Source organism: Lepisma saccharinum, chromosome 29 (assembly GCF_977018435.1).
Source record: "Lepisma saccharinum chromosome 29, izLepSacc3.1, whole genome shotgun sequence".
NCBI classification, from domain to species: domain Eukaryota; kingdom Metazoa; phylum Arthropoda; class Insecta; order Zygentoma; family Lepismatidae; genus Lepisma; species Lepisma saccharinum.
In genome coordinates, this window is record NC_139257.1 from 34,338,119 (window position 1) to 34,358,757 (window position 20,639).

General features: G+C 40.6%; 1 protein-coding gene across 5 annotated transcripts in view; it reads left to right on the forward strand.

The window, feature by feature from the left end:
• LOC145981493 (solute carrier family 2, facilitated glucose transporter member 1-like) overlaps positions 1–20,639 on the forward strand; it is a 214,414-nt gene that overhangs the window by 73,263 nt on the left and 120,512 nt on the right. Inside the window, exon 1 of one of the 5 annotated variants that reach the window (XM_083114759.1) lies at positions 8,108–8,261. The exons of the other annotated variants lie outside the window; for them this stretch is intronic. Within the exon in view, the coding sequence (XP_082970885.1) occupies positions 8,151–8,261 (111 nt within the window). The 5' untranslated portion in view covers positions 8,108–8,150. Of the gene's footprint in view, positions 1–8,107; positions 8,262–20,639 lie in introns of those variants that run through there. 5 annotated transcript variants of the gene reach the window in all.

The window sequence follows — 20,639 nt, forward strand, 5'->3', positions numbered from 1 at the left end:
GGAACTTTGCAACGTGGAAGTTGGATAGCAAGAAATATGCGTAAGAACAACAACAAGTTTACCCCAAAATTGCATTCAGTAAATAAAATCCAAATACGTTCTGCCTTCATGTCGCCCCGGCGTTCGTGAAACAACAGGGATACGGCCGTACCATCGTAACCCGCCCTCCTCTGGAGCCGCCGGTGCTAGAGGTTAAAAAACTAATCCTCCCATAAGCGCCAGTGTCAAAATCAAGCTGAAATCAAGCTGCCAATTCGTTTAGACCACCCTGCAAGAGCACGAAAGGACTACACCACTTACTTTCAACATTTGCCGTCAGAGGGCTCTGCATGTGGAGCCCACACTGCGGATCCGATCCACTGCTGACATCTATAACGAAAATCACTAAAGTTGATGCACGAACGTTGAATGAAACGTTTTGCTATGTAAGTGCACACTTAAGCCGGCTTTAGGCAAAAGCATTTCCTTTAACATTTTTGCTAGCATAATTGCTATGTAAATGCTTCCAAAAATCTTATAGCACTTCACACGAAAGCATTTCATGGAACATTTCGGTTAGCTGTTGAGTTTACATTTTATGATACATACAGCACGATAGGCACATCGAGTTACACCATATATGACGAGTGCACGGTGTTCACAATTGAATAAACTAAAATGTTATTCCATACGTGTACAATAAAGGATGGATCGCATACAAGAATGTAACTCTTAAGAAACAAAGTGACCAAATATTAACCACAACTCAATACATTTTTTTATTTCCAAATATTCAATTATATCAAATCCAACTACAGGTACATAACAAATTAAATTCACAGTACTGTAAAAGAAAAATAGAAAAAATTCTTGATCACAAACATGATTTCTTGACTTTTTCTTGACTTTCTTGACCTACCTGTTGATTTCTTGACTTTTTCTTCACTGGTAGAAACCCTGTAGTAGATAGATGCTTATAATTGTAGTGGAATACTCACACAAATATTAATATATATTTTGAACAACTTTTAACTACAGTAAAACCTCGTTAATCCGGACTCCGATAAGTCGGACTTCGCAAAAGGCAAAAAAAAGAAAAGCAGAATGCAAGGTTTTAAATGTGTTTAGAAGCACTGCATTGTCGTATTGCTTTACCTTTTACTGTACTGTATAGTGTATGTAGACCTATGGCCTTTAAATGCATCATAATAAACGTGTTTTGTTGCTATAAACGGAGATTTAATGCACTTTCTACTGTTCTTTTAGGCAGTTAATCCGGACTTTCGTTAAACCGGTCAACTTACCCCCCCCCCCCCCCAACCATTAGTCCGGATTAACGAGGTTTTACTGTATTAAAATTTAAAAGCATCGGTATCGGATCAGGCCTAAAATTAATACAATTTTGCAATTTTATTACTCCATATACATTGGTATTTGGAGGGTTCAGTACAGTTCATATAAAAAAATATATAATTACAAACTTTCTATAATTTACAATCTAGATATTCACTAACGCTATAATATTCCTTATTAACTAATAGTTTCTTTAATTTATTTTTGAAACTTGTCATACTTTCTGCTTTTATATCATTTGGTAAATGGTTGAATATTTTAATTGCCATCTGTTGGGGTCTTCTTGAACTAATGTTAGCCTGGTGAAGTAAGGCTTTAAGAGCTGTTTATTTCGGGTGTTATATGTGTGTTCTATTGAACTTCGCAGCGCAATATTTTTTCTCGCATATAATGACATTTCATATATGTACAGTGAAGGGAGGGTTAATATTTATACTGTCTTTTAATAATAATAAAGTAAATTTCCTGTTAACCACGAAAAATTTTGGGGGTAGTACGTGGACATTTCGTACCGCATTTCGTGACCATGCGGTTAAGACATCAGGCTCTGGGCTCGGGCTAAGGAACGGGCGCTGGTTCGAGACTCCTGGAACTTTTCTCCTGAGATTTCGGCCTGTGTAAGCAGTGGCGCAGGAACGGGGGGGTACAGGGGTACATTGTACCCCCGCAAATTTTTGAAGGGGGGTACTGTACCCCCTAAATCCGTAAATCGAGTTGTACCCCCTGTACCCCCCTTTGGTAATTTGACAGCAGACGGAAGGTGCTACTGTTAAAATTACCTATTATCAATTCGCCCAATAAAATAATGTATTATTGTTTATAAATTTTAAGCATTATAGTCCTTACCACAGAAATTCAAAACATTTAATTCTAAACTTATTATACTACATTGTGCTTGCTACTAGTTAGTTCATTGACCTAGGTTCTTGGAAACCTCTTTAAGGAGATGAAAATTGTTTAAAATGTGTGTGGAACGATGGAATCAGATTGACTCTCAGACAATTACGCTGCAGACGATAAAGGGGGGTAAAGGGGGCTTTGCGTAAAGGGGGGTACACATTTCTAAAGCAGTGGTCGCGTCGATTCGAAGATAAGATACAAATCTTCATCAGAAGAGTATATGACTGACCCCATTTTCTTTTGAATATTTATAATGGAATTTTCCGAAACGGAACACTTACACGAACGAGACGAGACACGACAGACCAACTTGGGGGGGGGGGGGGGTACAATGTACTCCTCTACCTCACCCATATATTTCATAAATTTGTAAGAGGGTGTTGGGAAAACTATACTTAAACCTATATATTAAGATATATATTTTTTTAAAAAATAGAGTGCCGATTAGCCTATCTGAGAATGAGGTGAAATTGGAATAAGTTTTAATAACTTCAGAGTGGAAATGGAAAGAAAAATAAAAACAAACAAGAACGAGAAGGACCTCGCCATACAGGAGACGAAATGAGGCTCTGACAATTCTCAACTCATCGCATCGCGATATCATTCCTAGGTGAAATGAAATCTTTCCTAGACATTTAAACAGGGTGCAATTTGCGATTTTATCAGAGGGGGGGGGGGAGTATTTTTACCTATGCATTAGGTATACTTATAATTGGACATTAATTGCTTAAAATCTAATTGTGATATTGAAAGCAACACAAACACAACGCTATTTTATGTTAAACTCTAAAGTCAAATTGTAAGAAAATTACATTAGTCAGATGAATGCACGAGATAATTGAGACTCACTGCAGGTTCTATTGGTAGATTTTGGATTGGATTTACAAGGTCTCTGGGAGTAAGATGGGAATATTTGATTGATTGATGTGGTTTATTTTACTTCGCATTTCTGCCACTTTTGGCTAATCGCGAAGATGAGGATGAGTGATGATGATATGATGTGATGGACACTCAAAAATAACACCCATCGGCAGGCCAGGATTCGAACCTGGGACCACTGGCGTCATAGCGCGCTGTGCTAACCCCTCCGCCACGGAGTCCGGCAAGGTGGGATTTTTTAAAATTTTCTTTGTAGATGCGAAAATCTTTAACTGTGACGCGCACATGCTTCTGCTTACATTAAAGTTTACCTTTTCACATAAACGAGAAATTGACATTTCATCCTAAAACACACGCATGTACGTATCTGCATTTAATACCACTACATACGAAAATAAACCTTGGCCGGCTCTTCACATTGTCCACCAAAGATTGAAAAGAAAAAATAAACTTTTGAGCGTATGGCTTTCCTTGCTACATATGAGAGCTGAAGGATTTCGGTTTTGTAAATGTACCGAATGATATTACTTTCAGTACTTGAAGAGCGTCATTAGGTACAGCTAATTATATTACAAATAAATGATTTGTCAAATTTTTCACAAATATTTCAAAGTTAGACTTCTTACGAATTGATTGGAACCATCTGAACTCATTTTTTTCTTTTTTAATACAACACCCTATAGATGTCTGAGAAAATACCAAATACATGGCTTCTAAAAGGCATTGGATGTGGTACACATCTGCCATAAATTGTTTAAAGATATTTTTATTTTATTTTATGGGACTTTTAAAATTATAATGAACGAAACTGAAGTGGAACTCTATATAATGTAGTTTCTATATCCAGTGGGTGGGAGATGATTATTGCTGGTTGGGGTGGCTCAAGATCCCCCTCACTCCTGATTTTCCGTTCCGTGAAATCTAAATAAGCCCAGAATGAGGTCCAGAGCTTAGCCTTATATGTTTCAGAATTGTTATCTGATTTTAAAATCTGTTGTTTGTTTTTTTTTTTAAAAAAAACAACTTAAATTCTGACAAAAACAATGAAAAATATTTATGCATATTTTGCATTATATAACAGGACATTCTTGTGTGCTGTTCTAATAGAGAATATTTCTCATGGCTTCACATTATACCTAGGTCTCAAGGACGTTTTTGTGGGGGTCCAGGGGGTTCGGACCCCTTCCCTCCGAAAGACTTACCAAGTAGTGAAAGTAATTTATCAAGATATAATTGTTTAGCATTTGTTATACTCAATTTCCATCAATGCCAACACCATGCTTGAACAGCGTAACAATTAAAAGTTAGGGTGCGGCAGAAATATCTCCCGGATATCATTTGTGATTTACAAAGCAACAAAGGTTTACTATTTTATTCCACATTTACAAGGAACAAAATGTTCCAATTATTTTTTGTCAAAATTTCCACAAGTCACCATTTTGTGTGACATAGTTGACTTTGTTTTATAATGATATCGTCCAAATACCGATCTGCACAGTGTACGCATTTCTGAAGTCTCGCCCTGAAGTTCTGCATTACCCTACTAGTTATGTCTGGTCGGTATTGCCGCTCTTTCCTGTCCGATACCATCTTTCAGATCATTGGCTGTTCTCGGCCTTCCTTGGTAAACTTTAGCCTTCACGTACTCCCACAGAAAGAAGTCGCAGGGTGCGAGCTCGGGGGAACGAGTTGGCCATGGAAGGTGACTTCGAAGTGAGATCAGACGCCCTGGAAACATTTCACGTAGCACGTTCATCGATACGCGTGCTGTGGCACCATCCTGTTGAAACCACACAGCCAATTTGCCGCGTTCGTTTGATTGCGGCTGCAGGAAGTTGCGTAACATCCATACATAACGGTCAGACGTTACATTAACTGCGTTGCGTGCAGTCTTCCTCAAAAAAGTGGAAAAGTTCATGGAGTTGTCTCGGTACATATGGGAAACAAAATGGTAATCCTTGTTCTTTCCAACTGTGAAATAAAATTTTGCATAACATCGATCGTTGCTTTGTTATTCACGAATGAAATCCGGGAGTTATTTCTGCTGCACCCTGTATACTCGATGGTTTTCTCCGCTGAACTTATTGGAATACAAGGAATTTGGCTCATACGGCTTTGAAGGATTCCAATGATTTATGCACACTACTAATGATAATATCCATAAAATATTAATCAGGAACTTTACAATTCCATAATTGGATCTAACTTCTTTTTTTGTTATTCAATAAATATTCAATTCTTTTACTATCTTTTACCTATTCATGTAATAATAACAATACAATATTAATTAATGTACATATTTAATTAATTAATATATTAATTTAATTAAATATAATTATCCTAATTATTATTATTATTCCTACACTTGATTGTGTATATATATATATGCATATTTTGCATTAAATAACAGGACATTCTTATATATATATATATATATATATATATATATATATATATATGGGAGGATGAATTTTGTACCCCCCCAAATGAAAAACGTTCCTGCGCCACTGTGTGTAAGTGACCGATGGCCACCCACCATTGTGAGGAAATTGGGAATCTACGAATGAGTACCGTAACCCGGCCATAGAAAACCTGCAACAAGGACGGGAGTTCTTTGTGCTGACCACGCGTCACCCCGTAACTGATTGCAGTGGCGACCCGTGGTGATCCAAAGTGGAGGGGCGATAGCTCACAAATTTGCTCTATTGATTTGCTTTATTTTACTTCGCCTTTTGTGCCACATTTGGCTAATTTGCGAAGATGGGGATGAGTGATATGATGAAATTGATGAATGGACACTCACAAAATCCAAGCCCAGGCCGGGATTCGAACACGGAATCCCTGGCGTCGTAGCGCGATGTGCTAACCACTCCGCCACGGGGGCCGGCACAAATTTGCTCTACTAGTAATGCGAGTTTAAATGATGAATTTCGTATAACAGCCAACGTGATAAGGAATTGATACGTTCGTGTTTACCGAATATCATGTTTTACACGTTTTAAATGAATAATTATTTAACGCTAATGCGAAGAAGATGGAAGAAGAAATAGAATTCTAACAGATTTAGTCGTTTTACAGAGGGGAAAATTCAGAAGAAGGGATATTAATTTTTACACAACTTGATAAGCACAATGACGAATATTTACGTGCATTGATCGTGAAAATTAAGTTACAGAGAAAATGTCTCCTGTCCAACATGACCAATTGATATGTGAAATAGGGCACCAAAATAAATATCTCACCGGAAAGGTGATATCTGCGTCACCAGAAGCTCTAAAGTAAAAACTTCAAACTTACCAGAAATCTTCAGACATGCTTGTAACTAAAATTCATCCTTCTGTCCTTCAACGCGAAATTTGCGAGTGAACTCACGACCTCCCTTCTTTGACACTTGTTCTAGATTCAAATTCGGACTAGATTTTTTATGTTTATTTTTTCATCCAGACGGTAGAAAAACTTCTCCACACTGTTCATCGCGACAAATGCACAACTACAGCACTAACCGAAGAGTCGTTTTATTGCTTCGGGGTTGCCAGACAATTTTGACAAATTTTAAGAAATTTGTAATTTACAGGTTCCTGTAGCGGCTCTTGGTGAGTTTAGATGACGAGTTTCTAATTTATTTAACATCCGCCTTGAAAAGAAATTGGAGAACTTTGTCACATTATCAGGAATTTTTTCAAACGTGCTAATCAAAACACGTATTTAAACCTACATGATGTACTCCACATCATTGTAATCCAAATATACTTTTCACTAAACTCAGAAAAAATACAACGCATATGTACGATAATTTTGCGTGTAACAAGAATCTATAGCCGACTTCCGTGGCTAGCATACCGCATTACAAAGCCAGGGCTCCTGGGTTCGAATCCCGGCATGGGTATGTGTGTTCTTTGTGAGTGCTCTTCCATCAATTTCATTACATCATCACTCATCCTCATCGTCGTGATTACCGAAAAGTAGCAGAAAGCGACGGTAAATAACAAAAATCATGCAAGAGTCTGTACTTTTTCAGTTATTTCAGTTAGCGACATTTTCTTTCCTCGTTGGAAATTGCGTTATTTATTGCTCTACTCTTATGTCATAAATGAATAACATTATAGAATACAGAATAATTTTTTTCAACGGTTGGTAATTTTCTTTCTTACGTTAACTTCATTGCATCTGGCAACTCTTCATTGTTTACCGTTCTCCGGAGAGAAGGCCAGTTTCGCCTAGGGGGTGGGTTTCGGACGACAAACCCTCCGTCCTCCCAGCCACAGATCAGGTGCGTGTTATTCCCTCAGTTCCCTCGCCTCTTACCCCTCGCGACCGCGCCTGAGAATGCTCTACGTCTCGTAAAGTGGGAGGACGGCGCCCCGCCACATTTCTCTCGAAGTTCCGTATTCCACCGCACGGTGGCGTGCAAACTTTGCAATTGTCGCGGAAGAATGAATATAGAACCGACTAACCAACGATCTATAAGCAATGGAATATTTGCAATTCAGACAATGTAAAAGCTAACATATAAATGTTAATGTAATGTTTGTTCACTTGCGGTTGCACACGGCAGTGCGGCGTCCGTATCGTCCTTATGACCGGCCGCCCCTGACTGATTGAATGATCGCCCACCTCTGTTGAGGCATGTGGAAGCGACGCTGGCAGTCTGGTTATGTTATGACGTGAACATTTTGCAGGGAGCAGTGCCTCCCTGGTAGTGCAAATATAGTTATTAAAGTGTAACTTGTAGTAACAAGCATACCACGCTGGCAACACTGCAGATATGTGTTCGCGGGCAAAATAATAAAAAAGTAGAAAACGGCATGCAATTGCATTAACGAAGATAAGCCTGCCGTAAATGTTACCAAGATGCAATAAAAAGTAATGCGATGATGACATTGATAATATTCCTTTACATTTACACGTACGTTTTATGGCAATTGTCTGCGCAAGTGAGAACAATTGATTAGCTATCTGGTAATGGGGAAGGACGTGCGTAAGTTGCTGGCAGATTGTTATAAAAGATCCTAGTTTGTGCAAGCATCGTTCAGTGGCTAATGCTATTGTGCTGCCCCCTGTCGCTACGGAAAAGACTGTTAAAGATGCCTTCTTCCCTTTGGACGTGGAAATCGTTTCGGAACAAATTTGCAGACTTAACAGGTCTAAAGGTAAATGGCAATCTATTCTCTGTGTTTTGTGTGAAAGGTCGGATTTAGAAGTGAAATAACATTTACGTGTGTGAGTGTGTGTGTGTGTGTTTGTAACAACACAATACATCCTCAAATATCAAAAGATTAATTGGCGTTCGTCCCTCTTGGCGTCTAAAATTAAGTGATCGCCCTCGAGACGTATAAAACTAACCATAAATCGTCAATTTGCACATTAAGAGTAACTAGCGATCACGTCACTTGACATCTAAAATTATACGATCGCCCATTTTGGCGCCTAAAATTACGTGATCGCGCCTCGAGACATAAAACTAACTATAAATCGTCAATTAGCACATTAAGAGTAACTGGCGATCACGCCACTTGACATCTAAAATTATACGATCGCCCACCTTGGCGTCTAAAATTACGAGATCGCCCCTAGAGATATAAAACTAACCATAAATCGTCAATTAGCACATTAAGGAGTAACTGGCGATCATGCCTTTTGACATCTAAAATTATGCGATCGCCCATCTTGGCGTCTAAAATTACGAGATCGCCCCTCGAGACGTATAAAACTAACCATAAATCGTCAATTAGCACATTAAGAGTAACTGGCGATCACGCCACTTGACATCTAAAATTATACGATCGCCCACCTTGGCGTCTAAAATTACGAGATCGCCCCTAGAGATATAAAACTAACCATAAATCGTCAATTAGCACATTAAGGAGTAACTGGCGATCATGCCTTTTGACATCTAAAATTACGCGATCGCCCTTATTGGCGTCTCAAATTACGAGATCGCCCCTCGAGACGTATAAAACTAACAATAAATCTTCAATTAGCACATTAGGAGTAACTGGCGCTCACGCTATTTGACATCTAAAATTATACGATCGCCCATCTTGGCGCTAAAATTACGTGATCGCCCCTCGAGACATAAAACTAACCATAAATCGTCAATTAGCACATTAAGAGTAACTGGCGATCATGCGTTTTGACATCTAAAATTATGCGATCGCCCATCTTGGCGTCTAGAATTACGAGATCGCCCCTCGAGACGTATAAAACTAACCATAAATCGTCAATTAGCACATTAAGAGTAACTGGCGATCACGCCACTTGACATCTAAAATTATACGATCGCCCACCTTGGCGTCTAAAATTACGTGATCGCCCCTAGAGATATAAAACTAACCATAAATCGTCAATTAGCACATTAAGAGTAACTGGCGATCATGCCTTTTGACATCTAAAATTACGCGATCGCCCTTATTGGCGTCTCAAATTACGTGAAAGCCCCTCGAGACGTATAAAACTAACAATAAATCGTCAATTAGCACATTAAGAGTAACTGGCGATCATGCGTTTTGACATCTAAAATTATGCGATCGCCCATCTTGGCGTCTAGAATTACGAGATCGCCCCTCGAGACGTATAAAACTAACAATAAATCGTCAATTAGCACATTAAGAGTAACTGGCGTTCATGCCATTTGACATTTAAAATTATGCGAACGCCCATCTTGGCGTCTAAAATTAAGCGATTGTCCCTCTCCCGCCAGATACTGTTCCTTTAAACTGCCATGATGACAGTGAGTGTTTAAACAAGAATCGTAGAGCTTTGAAAATGATCAATTTCACTGCAACGTTATCAGGTAAAGATCTTGTTTAGTAAATAAATTACAGATACTCTTCATGTGTGTGGGTGTGTCGTGTGTGTGCCCTAGGTACCGTCCATGTTGGCATAACTCTGTAGTCTTGCCGCCAAAACAGCAGAAGGCGTAAGTGCATCGGCAACAGCGCCCACGTCATCCACGTGACTTCTTGGCGGGAAGCCAGAAGAGTCTTGTCCACATATATATCATTCATTTTCAAAGGTTTTATTCGTCCTTGTGCACACCGTAGAAAATTATACATCATACCGAAGTCAGTTTATGTGTCTCTCAGTAGGTTTCTGAACTCCAAGCGGGATACAATTAATTCTGAAGCCGAAGTTTCTTCGTAGATAAATCGGCAACAATGCGAACAAGGCGCCAATGCCAGAAAGGCGGGTCAGATGAAAAAGCCTCATAAGTAGTGACGTCAAAATTGCTCCGGCCAATCAGAGGATGTTCTTCCGTGATGTTGGAGATAAATAGCAATCTTCGAAGTATTTTGTATATCGGCGATACATGTGGCATCCGTTAAATGAATGGATTTTGAGCGTAGTGGCGGTCGCTCCTAAGAGTTTATTCTACCTTACAGTTTCCTTGTAAACAGTGTTGCCATAACGGAATATTAAAAAATCATTTTCATTTAAAATGATAGTAAAATCACAAATGGCCCTATCTGGGATCGAAAATGCCAAGATGATAACAGTAACTTTCCATTCTTTCCTGTTTGAGATCATTCACGCATTAGAATACGTCACCATTGCGGTTATCAAAGCAGCGTACCAAGATACCTTTCAATGGCGGATATCAAGGCCAATGTCAAGGGTAATTTAGCGTCTTTAGAAACCAAAAATTGTCAACTGAGCGTAATAGAGTTGTCTTTTAATGGTCTATGCACGTTAAAATAGCCCTTAAAAGTAACACTGGAATCTAACCACAGATAATAACTCATAAACTCCTGAAATCGGAAAATCAGTACTATTAAGAAAGGGCCCTCAGGAAGCGAAAATTACAATCATAAACCACGAAAGTACTCGAATGTGTGAACGTACGTGGAAATGTCACGCCCCATTAATATCAACCGTATAGTATTTATTGTTTGACGTCACTCTCCACGTGTAGAAGGGGCGTTGCCACTGTATGGGAGTGGTAGCATTGGCGTAGCCGGACATGAGCTCACCGGGCCCAGCCCCCTCCACAAATTTGGTTACATTAACTGCTCTAGTATAATATTTTTTTAGAGAAAACAAAAATAACAATGTTTTATATGGATTTCGAGGGTACTAAATGGCATTCACCGTTGGTTCTTGCTTTCATATTATGCAAGTAGAGATAACTGAAGCCACTCTTAAATTCAGGGTGTCTCAAAAGTAATAGCGCAAACTGACACAGGTGAAAGTACACGATAATAGAAGCAAAAAAGTCTCAGTAAACATGGGTCTGCAAACGAGCCGTTTTCGAGATAATCGCGGATGTGTGGTTACAAGCCGCCACTGACTTCATTGTCTGTAAACGTCGTCCTAGTTGGTAAAATGCTTTCGAACACCCCCGGTTCATTTCGGAATTGGTCATAAGCATGTACAATTATCTGTACTGATTGTATCCATCCTGTTTGATTACAACGCCACCTCTCGGAAATGTTCTGTTTTGTAAACAAAGAGCAAACCTCGGAAGTAAAGCACTCGGTGTTTACAAAATGCAATCAGTGACGGCTTCTAACCACACATTCGCACACATTACCATTTTACCAACTAGGACGACGTTTACAAACAATGAGGTCAGTGGCGGCTTGTAACCACACATTCGCAATTTTCTCGAAAACTGCTCGTTTGCGGACCCATGTTTACTTAGGCTTTTTTGCTTCTATTATCGTGTACTTTCACCTGTGTCAGTTTGTGCTATTACTTATGAGACACCCTGTATATGAATAAAGGATAAATGATGATACGATGAAATAGATGAATGGACAATCACAAACATATATAGACAGCACACCAGCACATGTCACTTAGAACAGTGGTTCCCAAACTTTTTCGTTTCAAGGCGCCCTTAGTGTTCAGAATGTAGGCCTATCTAATACTTACGCTGAGTTAGTGTGGTTAGGTTGCTTGCCTTAACTTAAAAAAAAATAAACATATATTTTAAATTCAGAAACATTTTATGTGTAAAAAGTACCAAATAAACACATATTTGGAACAACCATATCATTGATTGAATTTCAGTGAAAATAACAAGTGGCGCTTGGACACCCCCTAAATACAAGGTAACCAAAAAAGTTCTTGCCGTTCTAGAATAGTGATAAACAAAGAGCAATACAGTAGACGGTACGTACCTATCGGTTTCGAAGTAATCTCCATCAGCATCCAACACCTCTTGCCAACGTTCCTGCAGCTGCACAATACCCTGGTGATAAAACTCGGCGGGCTTGGATGCAAAGAAGTCCGTGAGTGCGTTCCTCAGGTCTCCCTCATTTGCAAAGGATCTCCCACGGAGGTGGTGTCGAGGGAATGAGACAGGTGATAATCTGTTGGTGCAAGGTCCGGTGAATATGGTGGATGGCACAGTGTCTCCCAGCCAAGTTGCTGAAGGATCTCTCCTTCTTCCGCAATGCACGATGCACCCTTTGCAACTGCTGAGAGTAGAGGTCAGGAGTGATGGTCTGACCAGGTGGAAGAAGCTCGTAATGCACCACTTGCCGACAATTCCACCATACAGAGAGCATAACCTTTCGTGGGTGCAGAGGTGGTCTTGAGGTGTGAGGAACAGGGTCACGTGGCGACAACCAATGTCTGGTACGCTTGGGAGTGTCATAGAGGACCCATTTTTCGTCACTAGTGAGCAAGCTATCAAATATGAGTGTGTTCAGGTGCCGAGTGAGCAAGGACAAACAGGCTGTCACTCGTTGTTTCTTGTTGGCTGCCGACAATGTGTGGGGTACCCACTTGCTTAACTTGTATGACTTCCCTATCCCATGCAGGTGCAGTCTGACTGTTTCAGCGGAAGCATGGAACCTTCCTGCAAGTTCATCACACGTTAGACCACTGTCCTCCTCGATGGCTGCTTTCAGGGCCTCGTCATCTAACACATGTGGTCGTCCACTGCGAGGTTCATCCGAAAGTCTCACATCTCCCGAACGGAATTTCTGGAACCAATGCCTTTTTTGGTTACCTTGTATGTACATGCTTGATTGCAGTTGGCAACATGAAGTCTCAATGTCCAAGTCCAACACAACGTCCACACGCACACTCACACAGCGATTTAAATACCAGGTGATTCAGAAATAATTGAGGGGTTACAAAAATGTATTGCAAGTGAACTATTGAACTTACATTAATGAAACCCAGCGCAGAAAGATAGAGGAACGCAAATAGTTTGTACGTCTATGTTTTGTTAAGCTGAGGGTTCACATTTCTGCCGCTAGGCGACGGTAGTGATTGACGCCACAACAGTTTTAAGCAATGCGATTGGCTGACGTGACGTGATTTCATTAGCATGAGGTTAGATTAGATAGAAGAAGAAGAAGAAGTATTGTGGTACTATGCCCTGTATCAGCTAACTGTAGACCAGGTGAACGAGAACAAGTCTCTGCGCAAGAAGTCACGCGAGACGGCTCCACCAATGGACAGTGAGAGAAACGAGATTGTGTAATGGGCGACGGGAGTTACCCGATTTCCTCCTTCGCTATGCAGCGTTGCAAACTTTTGAAAAGGATAATACCGAACGCACATGACAAACGGACCGTATTTTTGTCTCCAGGTCCGTACGATTGGTTCAAGAATTTCTTAGGGAAATATTAGGGATAAAACTAAAGGAGCAAATTTTGACAAGCCGTGCATTTAGCGTACGGACTAAGGTCTGGACCGTACGTCCGTACATGTACGGTCAGGACCGTACGGTTGGCAACCAGTGGCGGTCCCTCCATGGAACAGAGGGAACAGGCTGTTCCCTCCTACTTACTGCGCTTTTGGGCTATTTAAATTATTTATATTAACATAATAGAACACTTCTTTCTCCCGAAATCAACGTTTCCAAAAGTAACACTGAACAAAATCTTTCACCGTGGCTGGACGTTTGTTGACGTCACCTACCCCCAACGCATCATGGTTCTCACCCCATGCTCTACCATGGTCTCTTAGTATCATGCCCTCTACTGTCTGAAGCCGAGTATTTCCGACCACGCGCGAAAGTAAACGATCCCCACGGCACCACGGAAGCTGAACGCTCTAGCTGTTCCCTCAGATAGATATTGCGGATTCAATTTTCTTCCAGTTTTTGCTATGTGCTGAAGTTTAATCGCGTCATAAGTGATACTTTGGAGTGTAGAAAGTCCATAACTTCCTAATCTCGTTGAGAACTTGCGTCTGACATTCATAACGAACTGAAAAAATCTTCTACAGTCTAAGCGTCTGCTAAATGCCTTGGCTAAACGCTGCGAAACAGCTTCCGAGGGAACAGCTCACATCCACCTGTTCCACCAACCCCAAGACCAAAGTTCCAAGGCAAGCAGCTGCAGGACAAGAAAGCGAATGTTGCGAGTGTTGTATGATCGACCGGCTGAGTACGAAAGCCTGTAGTTCATTGAACTTTGCAGAAAATACAACAAACCAACACACATCCTAAGTGAATTAAAAACTAAAACGAAATCATACACAAGGCATTTTCAAACGAGTTACTATAACTCTGTAAAATGATTAACTGGATATTCTTCCAGTGGCAAATTATATTGTTGTCCTTGTTTAATCCTGAGAAGGGAGTCTGGAACAGGTCGGGTTTTGTCACATTAACAACTTCTACATGCTTCTACTAACAGGGTGGCTACTCACCGGGAATTTCTTGAATTCCGGGAATTATGCGTGAATTATTGGCTCCGGGAATTATGCGTGAATTCTGCTTGAAATTTTCTCCGTAGACATGAAAAATTGCAACTTTTTAAAATCCCAATTCCATTGAATTTATACATATTTATTAATGACCTGAAACAAGTTTTTCACAGTTTAGATTTTATTTTTATCAAGGAAGAAAAAGAAAGCTGCGTGGAAAATGAAACAGAATTCTCCCAATCCGTTTACTTTGTTAGTGTTCTTTGCGGAACAATCCATCTGATGGACGGAAGATTATTACAAAATAATATATCTTGAAGTTGATTAGGTAAATTTAAAATTCTTATAGAATTAACAATTTTTCGTAGATTACTATTTCCCGTAACATTTGTGTAGATGTATTTATAGTCCCGAGTAGCAGTGGCGTGCCCAGTATTTTTGTAAGGGAGGGATTACCTATACTTTTTCTTGGTAGTCGGCCCTCATTTTGTTCTTTTGTCGTATTTTCCTACCATTGACGTTCTTTTTTAGGAATATTGGGCCAAAGGGGGGGGGGATAACCCCCTACCAAAACCCCCCCCCGGCACGCTACTGCCGAGTAGCTATGTGAAATGACAAATGTAAACTCCGCGCCTTAAATTATATATATATGTACCGTCCAAGTGAATTAGAATTATTGGATCCATTGGAATCGCACAAACCATATAGGCCTATTGTTAATATAAGAATTTGTTTGTGTGTATGTGTGTGGGTGGTGAGAGACGGTAAAACCTTAGTTTGAAATAGAGAAAACATCTGCTTGAATTTTTGTAAAGTTCGCCTTGAAAACCGGGAATTATACTTGAATTTTACTATGGTCCTACAGTAGCCACCCTGACTAATCTAGCGAACGTCATGAAAAAACTCAACCATCTGCGTGCCATTATTGCATTGAGGAAGTTTGAATTACAAGAATACTCAACTCTATGAAAAAACGTCAACTTAATCTACGAATAAAGAGATGAAACAGGTCACGACAAAATATTATTTTCTTTCTCTGATGACTCATAAATTTATATTATCAATTTTTTCTTTGTTGCGCATCAACAATTTTATTTTTAATGTTTTCTTTATATTATATCACATTTGCTTTAAAATTATTATTGTCATATAATTTTAACGTGCCTCATGTTTGTCACTTCTGACATTTCAATAAGGGTTGAATTTTACTTGATCTATTGTATTATATTAAGACACCCATGCGAGGGGGAGCAAGTGCAGGTGACCTGTTCCCCTGCCTGATTTATCACCGCACGCTACTGTTGGCAACACTGCGCTTTCACCACTCGATTTTCCTCCTCTGCCGATATGCGCGGCCCTGCTCTACAGTTAAATGGGACAGGGTATATAAATTTTCGTAACCCCTTAATTATTTCTGAAACACCGGGTTATGTGAGAAGTTTGTTTGCCGGTAAACGCGGTAATTCGCCTCTGTCGCGAATTCCTCGTTCAATCTTGGGTGACTGCTGACTGGCACCGTCTAGCAGCATCAGCTGTTCGTCGCTATAAATAAACCAACTGAGTCTGATGCACGAAAATAAACAAACAAAAGCGCATCGAACAGAGAACTTAGACGCGATTTTTTTTTCCAGTCAACTTGTGAATGCGGTTTCATTTCTTGCTCTCTGATTGGCTGTTGGAAAGTTAAGGTGCTGTGATTGTGAGAATATCTTATTTCCTATTTTTCAGCGCAAATTTGCTTGCTTTCTAACCTAACGTACAGCGCAAAGAAGATATTCTCACAATCACAGCACCGTAACTTTCCAACAGCCAATCAGAGAGCAAGAAATGAAACCGTATTCACAAGTTGACTGGAACAACAAATGCGCAACCTGGACTTGCATAAAAGTCAAGAAAACTTCCACGATCAAGCAACATGTTGACGGAATTTTAAAAGGGATACATTTGGCCCCGTACCAGAAGCGAGTGGCTATGATAAGGTCGAATGGGACGGCTGCCTTTCCTCTCGCTTTCTCGGAACCACGTTGCAACATGTAAACATTTGGGTGACACGCCTCTGCACATGCAGGAAACCCTCGTGGCCCTGACTTTAGCTTCCAAAGGTCCTTGGGTCCTTTCGTCCAATCAGTGATTCAACATAGAGGGAATTTATTTCAATATCGTTGGAATGTGCTGCTACTAAAAGAAACCTTGACTGTAAAAGAGAGTACGAATTTCTCTCCATGTTGCAGGTGGAAGTGGTTGTTTAAGGTGATTATTAAGCTAGACACAAAGTTTGAAAAATATGATCAATAATTATTTGCAAAATCCCATGTGTTTCTTATGGGGAATCAACTTCAAGTTACGGCTAATCAAATGAGAGTTTCGACTTTTCCTACGACTAAGACATTGTTCAACGTGTCCTTTTCCCTTCCATGTACGTCATTGGATGTTTGACATTCCCGAGAGAACGAAAAACGAATAAAATAATGCTCCCATAAGCGTAATGCATTTCTCCTTGCCTCCTACGGCCATTCTGACAGTGTTGCAAAACCTGATGCGCATAAAAGAGCTAAATTTTACCTTAATGGGGCTAAAGTTGACTTTCAAGGAGCTACATTTAGGAAGGCTGGATAAAGTGCCTCCCAGGGTAATTTTAGTTCTCAAGGGGGTGGGGGGGCGTTGCTATTGCCGGTAACTTTAAAAGTGGTGACAATTTATTTTTAGTTTTCACATTCTAAATACGGCAACATCATCCATCTCAATAATCTATTGACGGTCGTATGAAATCGAAAATAAAGGATTCCCGGATAACAATATTGTCATCTTCACCTCAGTCACGGGGCTATATAAAAGTAGCTAGGGAGATAAGAGGGGTGGGGCGAGGCAGTCAATATAACAGTATCACGTCACGTGCAAATCATGGCAAAAGTAGGTCTATGTGGGCCGAAGCCAGTGGGGCAGGGGGCGGATGGCACAGTTTACAGCCAAACAAGTGCACAAAAGAGCCTGATCTAGCACCAAATGTGCTAAGTTGGCAACAGTGCTCCCAATCTGTCTCAGAGAGAAGGACCTCGGGCAAATTGTCACTCTTCACCTTAAGGAAAATGGTGACGCCAGGAATTTTGTTAGTGTGGGTGAAATATATATGTATGTGTGTGTGTGGTGTATATATATATATATATATATATATATATATATATATATATATATATATATATATATATATATATATATATATATATATATATATATATATATATATATATATGTACAGGGTGTTTCAAAAATACTCTTACAAACTTTGAGGGCTGGTTCCTCAAATCAAAACAACTCAGAAACTCATAATAAATGTTCAAAAATTGCCTCCTCTTGCTTCAACACACGCATACACGTGTCGGATCATTGACCGGCGCACTCTTTCTCATACTCCCACACGGTATCAAACGGTTTCGCAGGCTTCTATGACACGTTGATGAAGTGTCTCTGCATTGGGAATGTCAACTGTATAAACCAATTGTTTTAGGTGACCCCACAGATAGAAATCCAAAGGATTAAGTTCCGGGAAACGTGCAGGCCATGGAACTGGTCCTTCCCTACCTATCCATCTGTCATGGTAGATATCAGCCAGTGCATCTCGAACAATGCGACTGGTGCTGGAGCCCCATCATGCATAAACCACATGCTTCTTCTTATTTGCAAGGGCAACTGGTGGATTGTACCTTGAAATGCGTTGAACGTAAACTTTCATTAATAACTGAGAAACTAAGGATTTTCGGACATATGTTTATATGAACTTTTTTTTCTTGTTTTGGTTTGAGGAACCAGCCCTCAAAGTTTGTAAAAGTATTTTTGAAACACCCTATATATATGCTTTTCTCCCGCTCTTCCCCATCTTTTTTGATTTGATTTGATTTTTTGTGTTTTAAGTCCACTTTATTCACTGTAAGGCTAATCGGGACTGGACCTACTGTGTGGATCCAAACCACTATGTGCCTCCACCGGGTATCGAACCCTGGACCCCTTGATTTCAAGGCGACGACGCTACCACTGCGTCATCGGGGAGGCCCTCCCCATCTTTGTTTTTATAGAAGCGCCCATGAGGTCTTCGATCCAGGGTCACCATATTCTCTCCTCTTCACAAACCTATCATGCACAAGTAGCCAGTGGCGAATTCTCCATGTTACTGCGCTTATCCCCGGTAAACCAACTTTTTCTTATATTTTTATACATATAGCTTTCATATATGGGTAATTGCTCATTATATTTATGCAAACTATTAAAACAACAGAATGATCCCTCCCCTTTTGTGTATGTTCGTCTTCTCCAGCTAGTTTCGTTTGCCGCGGTCGGACAGTAATGGGATCGCTTTGATTTTCCATACCTGGAGTCTCCCCAGTGAGGGAAGGAGGGGCATCGTCACGAGAACCGTGCGGAGGTGTCTGGCCCAGAAACACTTCCTGTGTCCTTGCCTTGCCGCAAGACACGCAAGGTTCAGTCGCCCGGTCTCCCGACCCACCCAACCATACTAGCAGTGGCAGGATGTGCGGGAAGGTAACAACAGCCGCCGCTGGAAATCCGTTCACAAAACTGACATCTTGAAGGCTGTTCCTGTTACACTACAGGAAATACATGGATGATAAGTGATAACACAGGACCGCTAATAAGAAAGATAATCTATGTCAACTGATCTGGGCCTATAATATGACAACCGTGTATGTCATTTGCATATTCATTAGTTGTGTCTTTATTGTAACTTTCATATTTCAATAACATTTGTGGAGTATCAGCATTTAGAGCTTGGAAGCGAGTCACAACTCCCGAAACCTCCAATCAGCAAGCAAGCTGCTGACGTCATCTCAACGCAGCTATGTTGCGCACGGTCTACGCTGTTTATAGGCTCGCTAGCTAGGTAGAATGAGATTAATTTCAGTAATATCTCTGGTTGTTCTGCAGTTGCAGCTTGAGAGCGAGTCACTACTCTTGAGGCCTCCAATGAACAACTGAGCAGGTGACGACATCTCAGCCTGCCACCTGTCACTAATCCTCCTGCTCACGATATATGCTGTTGGTAGACTCGCTAGCTAGGCTCGGGCAGTCAGCTGCTGTATGATGCGAAAATAATTTATAATAACTACAAAAGCTGGAACTGCATTCGTACAGGCTAACGAGGCTCTGGTGCCTGCATCCACAGCCAGTATGATCCGTTGTGGGAATGCGCCAACTTGCCAATCTGTGTGTCACTCCTTTAAAGCCGGAGCTAGTGATGGAATCATAGTGTGGCAGGGAGCGGGGCTGGTGCCCCAGTTCACAGCCAAGCATAAAAGAACCAGATCTAGCTCCAAAAGAGCTATGTTGGCAACAGTGCTCCCAGCCGCCGCTGAGGGGAGAACCTCGCGGAAACCCTTCCTCATGGCCTTAAACCTGAGAATAAAACAAACTTTCACAGAACTATATATTCTTCGGATTACATAGTAGAGTGTTTTTAAGTTGCGCTTTAAGTCTACTTTATGCACAGACAGGCTAATCGGGACTAGGCCTACAGTTTAAAGTGGAATAGGACCCGGTATCGAACCCATAACCTCATGATTACAAGGCGGCGACAATTTCAATACGCCATCGGTAACCGTCGATAGTAGAACGTGGAAGTTGTACCCTGGTTTCTTCATTTTACACTCGGTTATTCTGGCACAAAACCTAATCAGCAAAGTTTGAAATCTTCTAAATATATAAAAATAGATGTATATGTGTGTGTTTGTTCCGGCATAACTCTCGAATGCCGGGAGCGATTTCAACCGAACTTGGTACACGTATCACTTACAATCTGGAAATGAATACTGTGGGGGTAAGACACCCCTGGCACCCCTAGGGGTGGGGTGGGAAAGGGGTGGCATGTAAAAATAATCGAAAATGACCGATATTAGTGTGGAATCCATAGT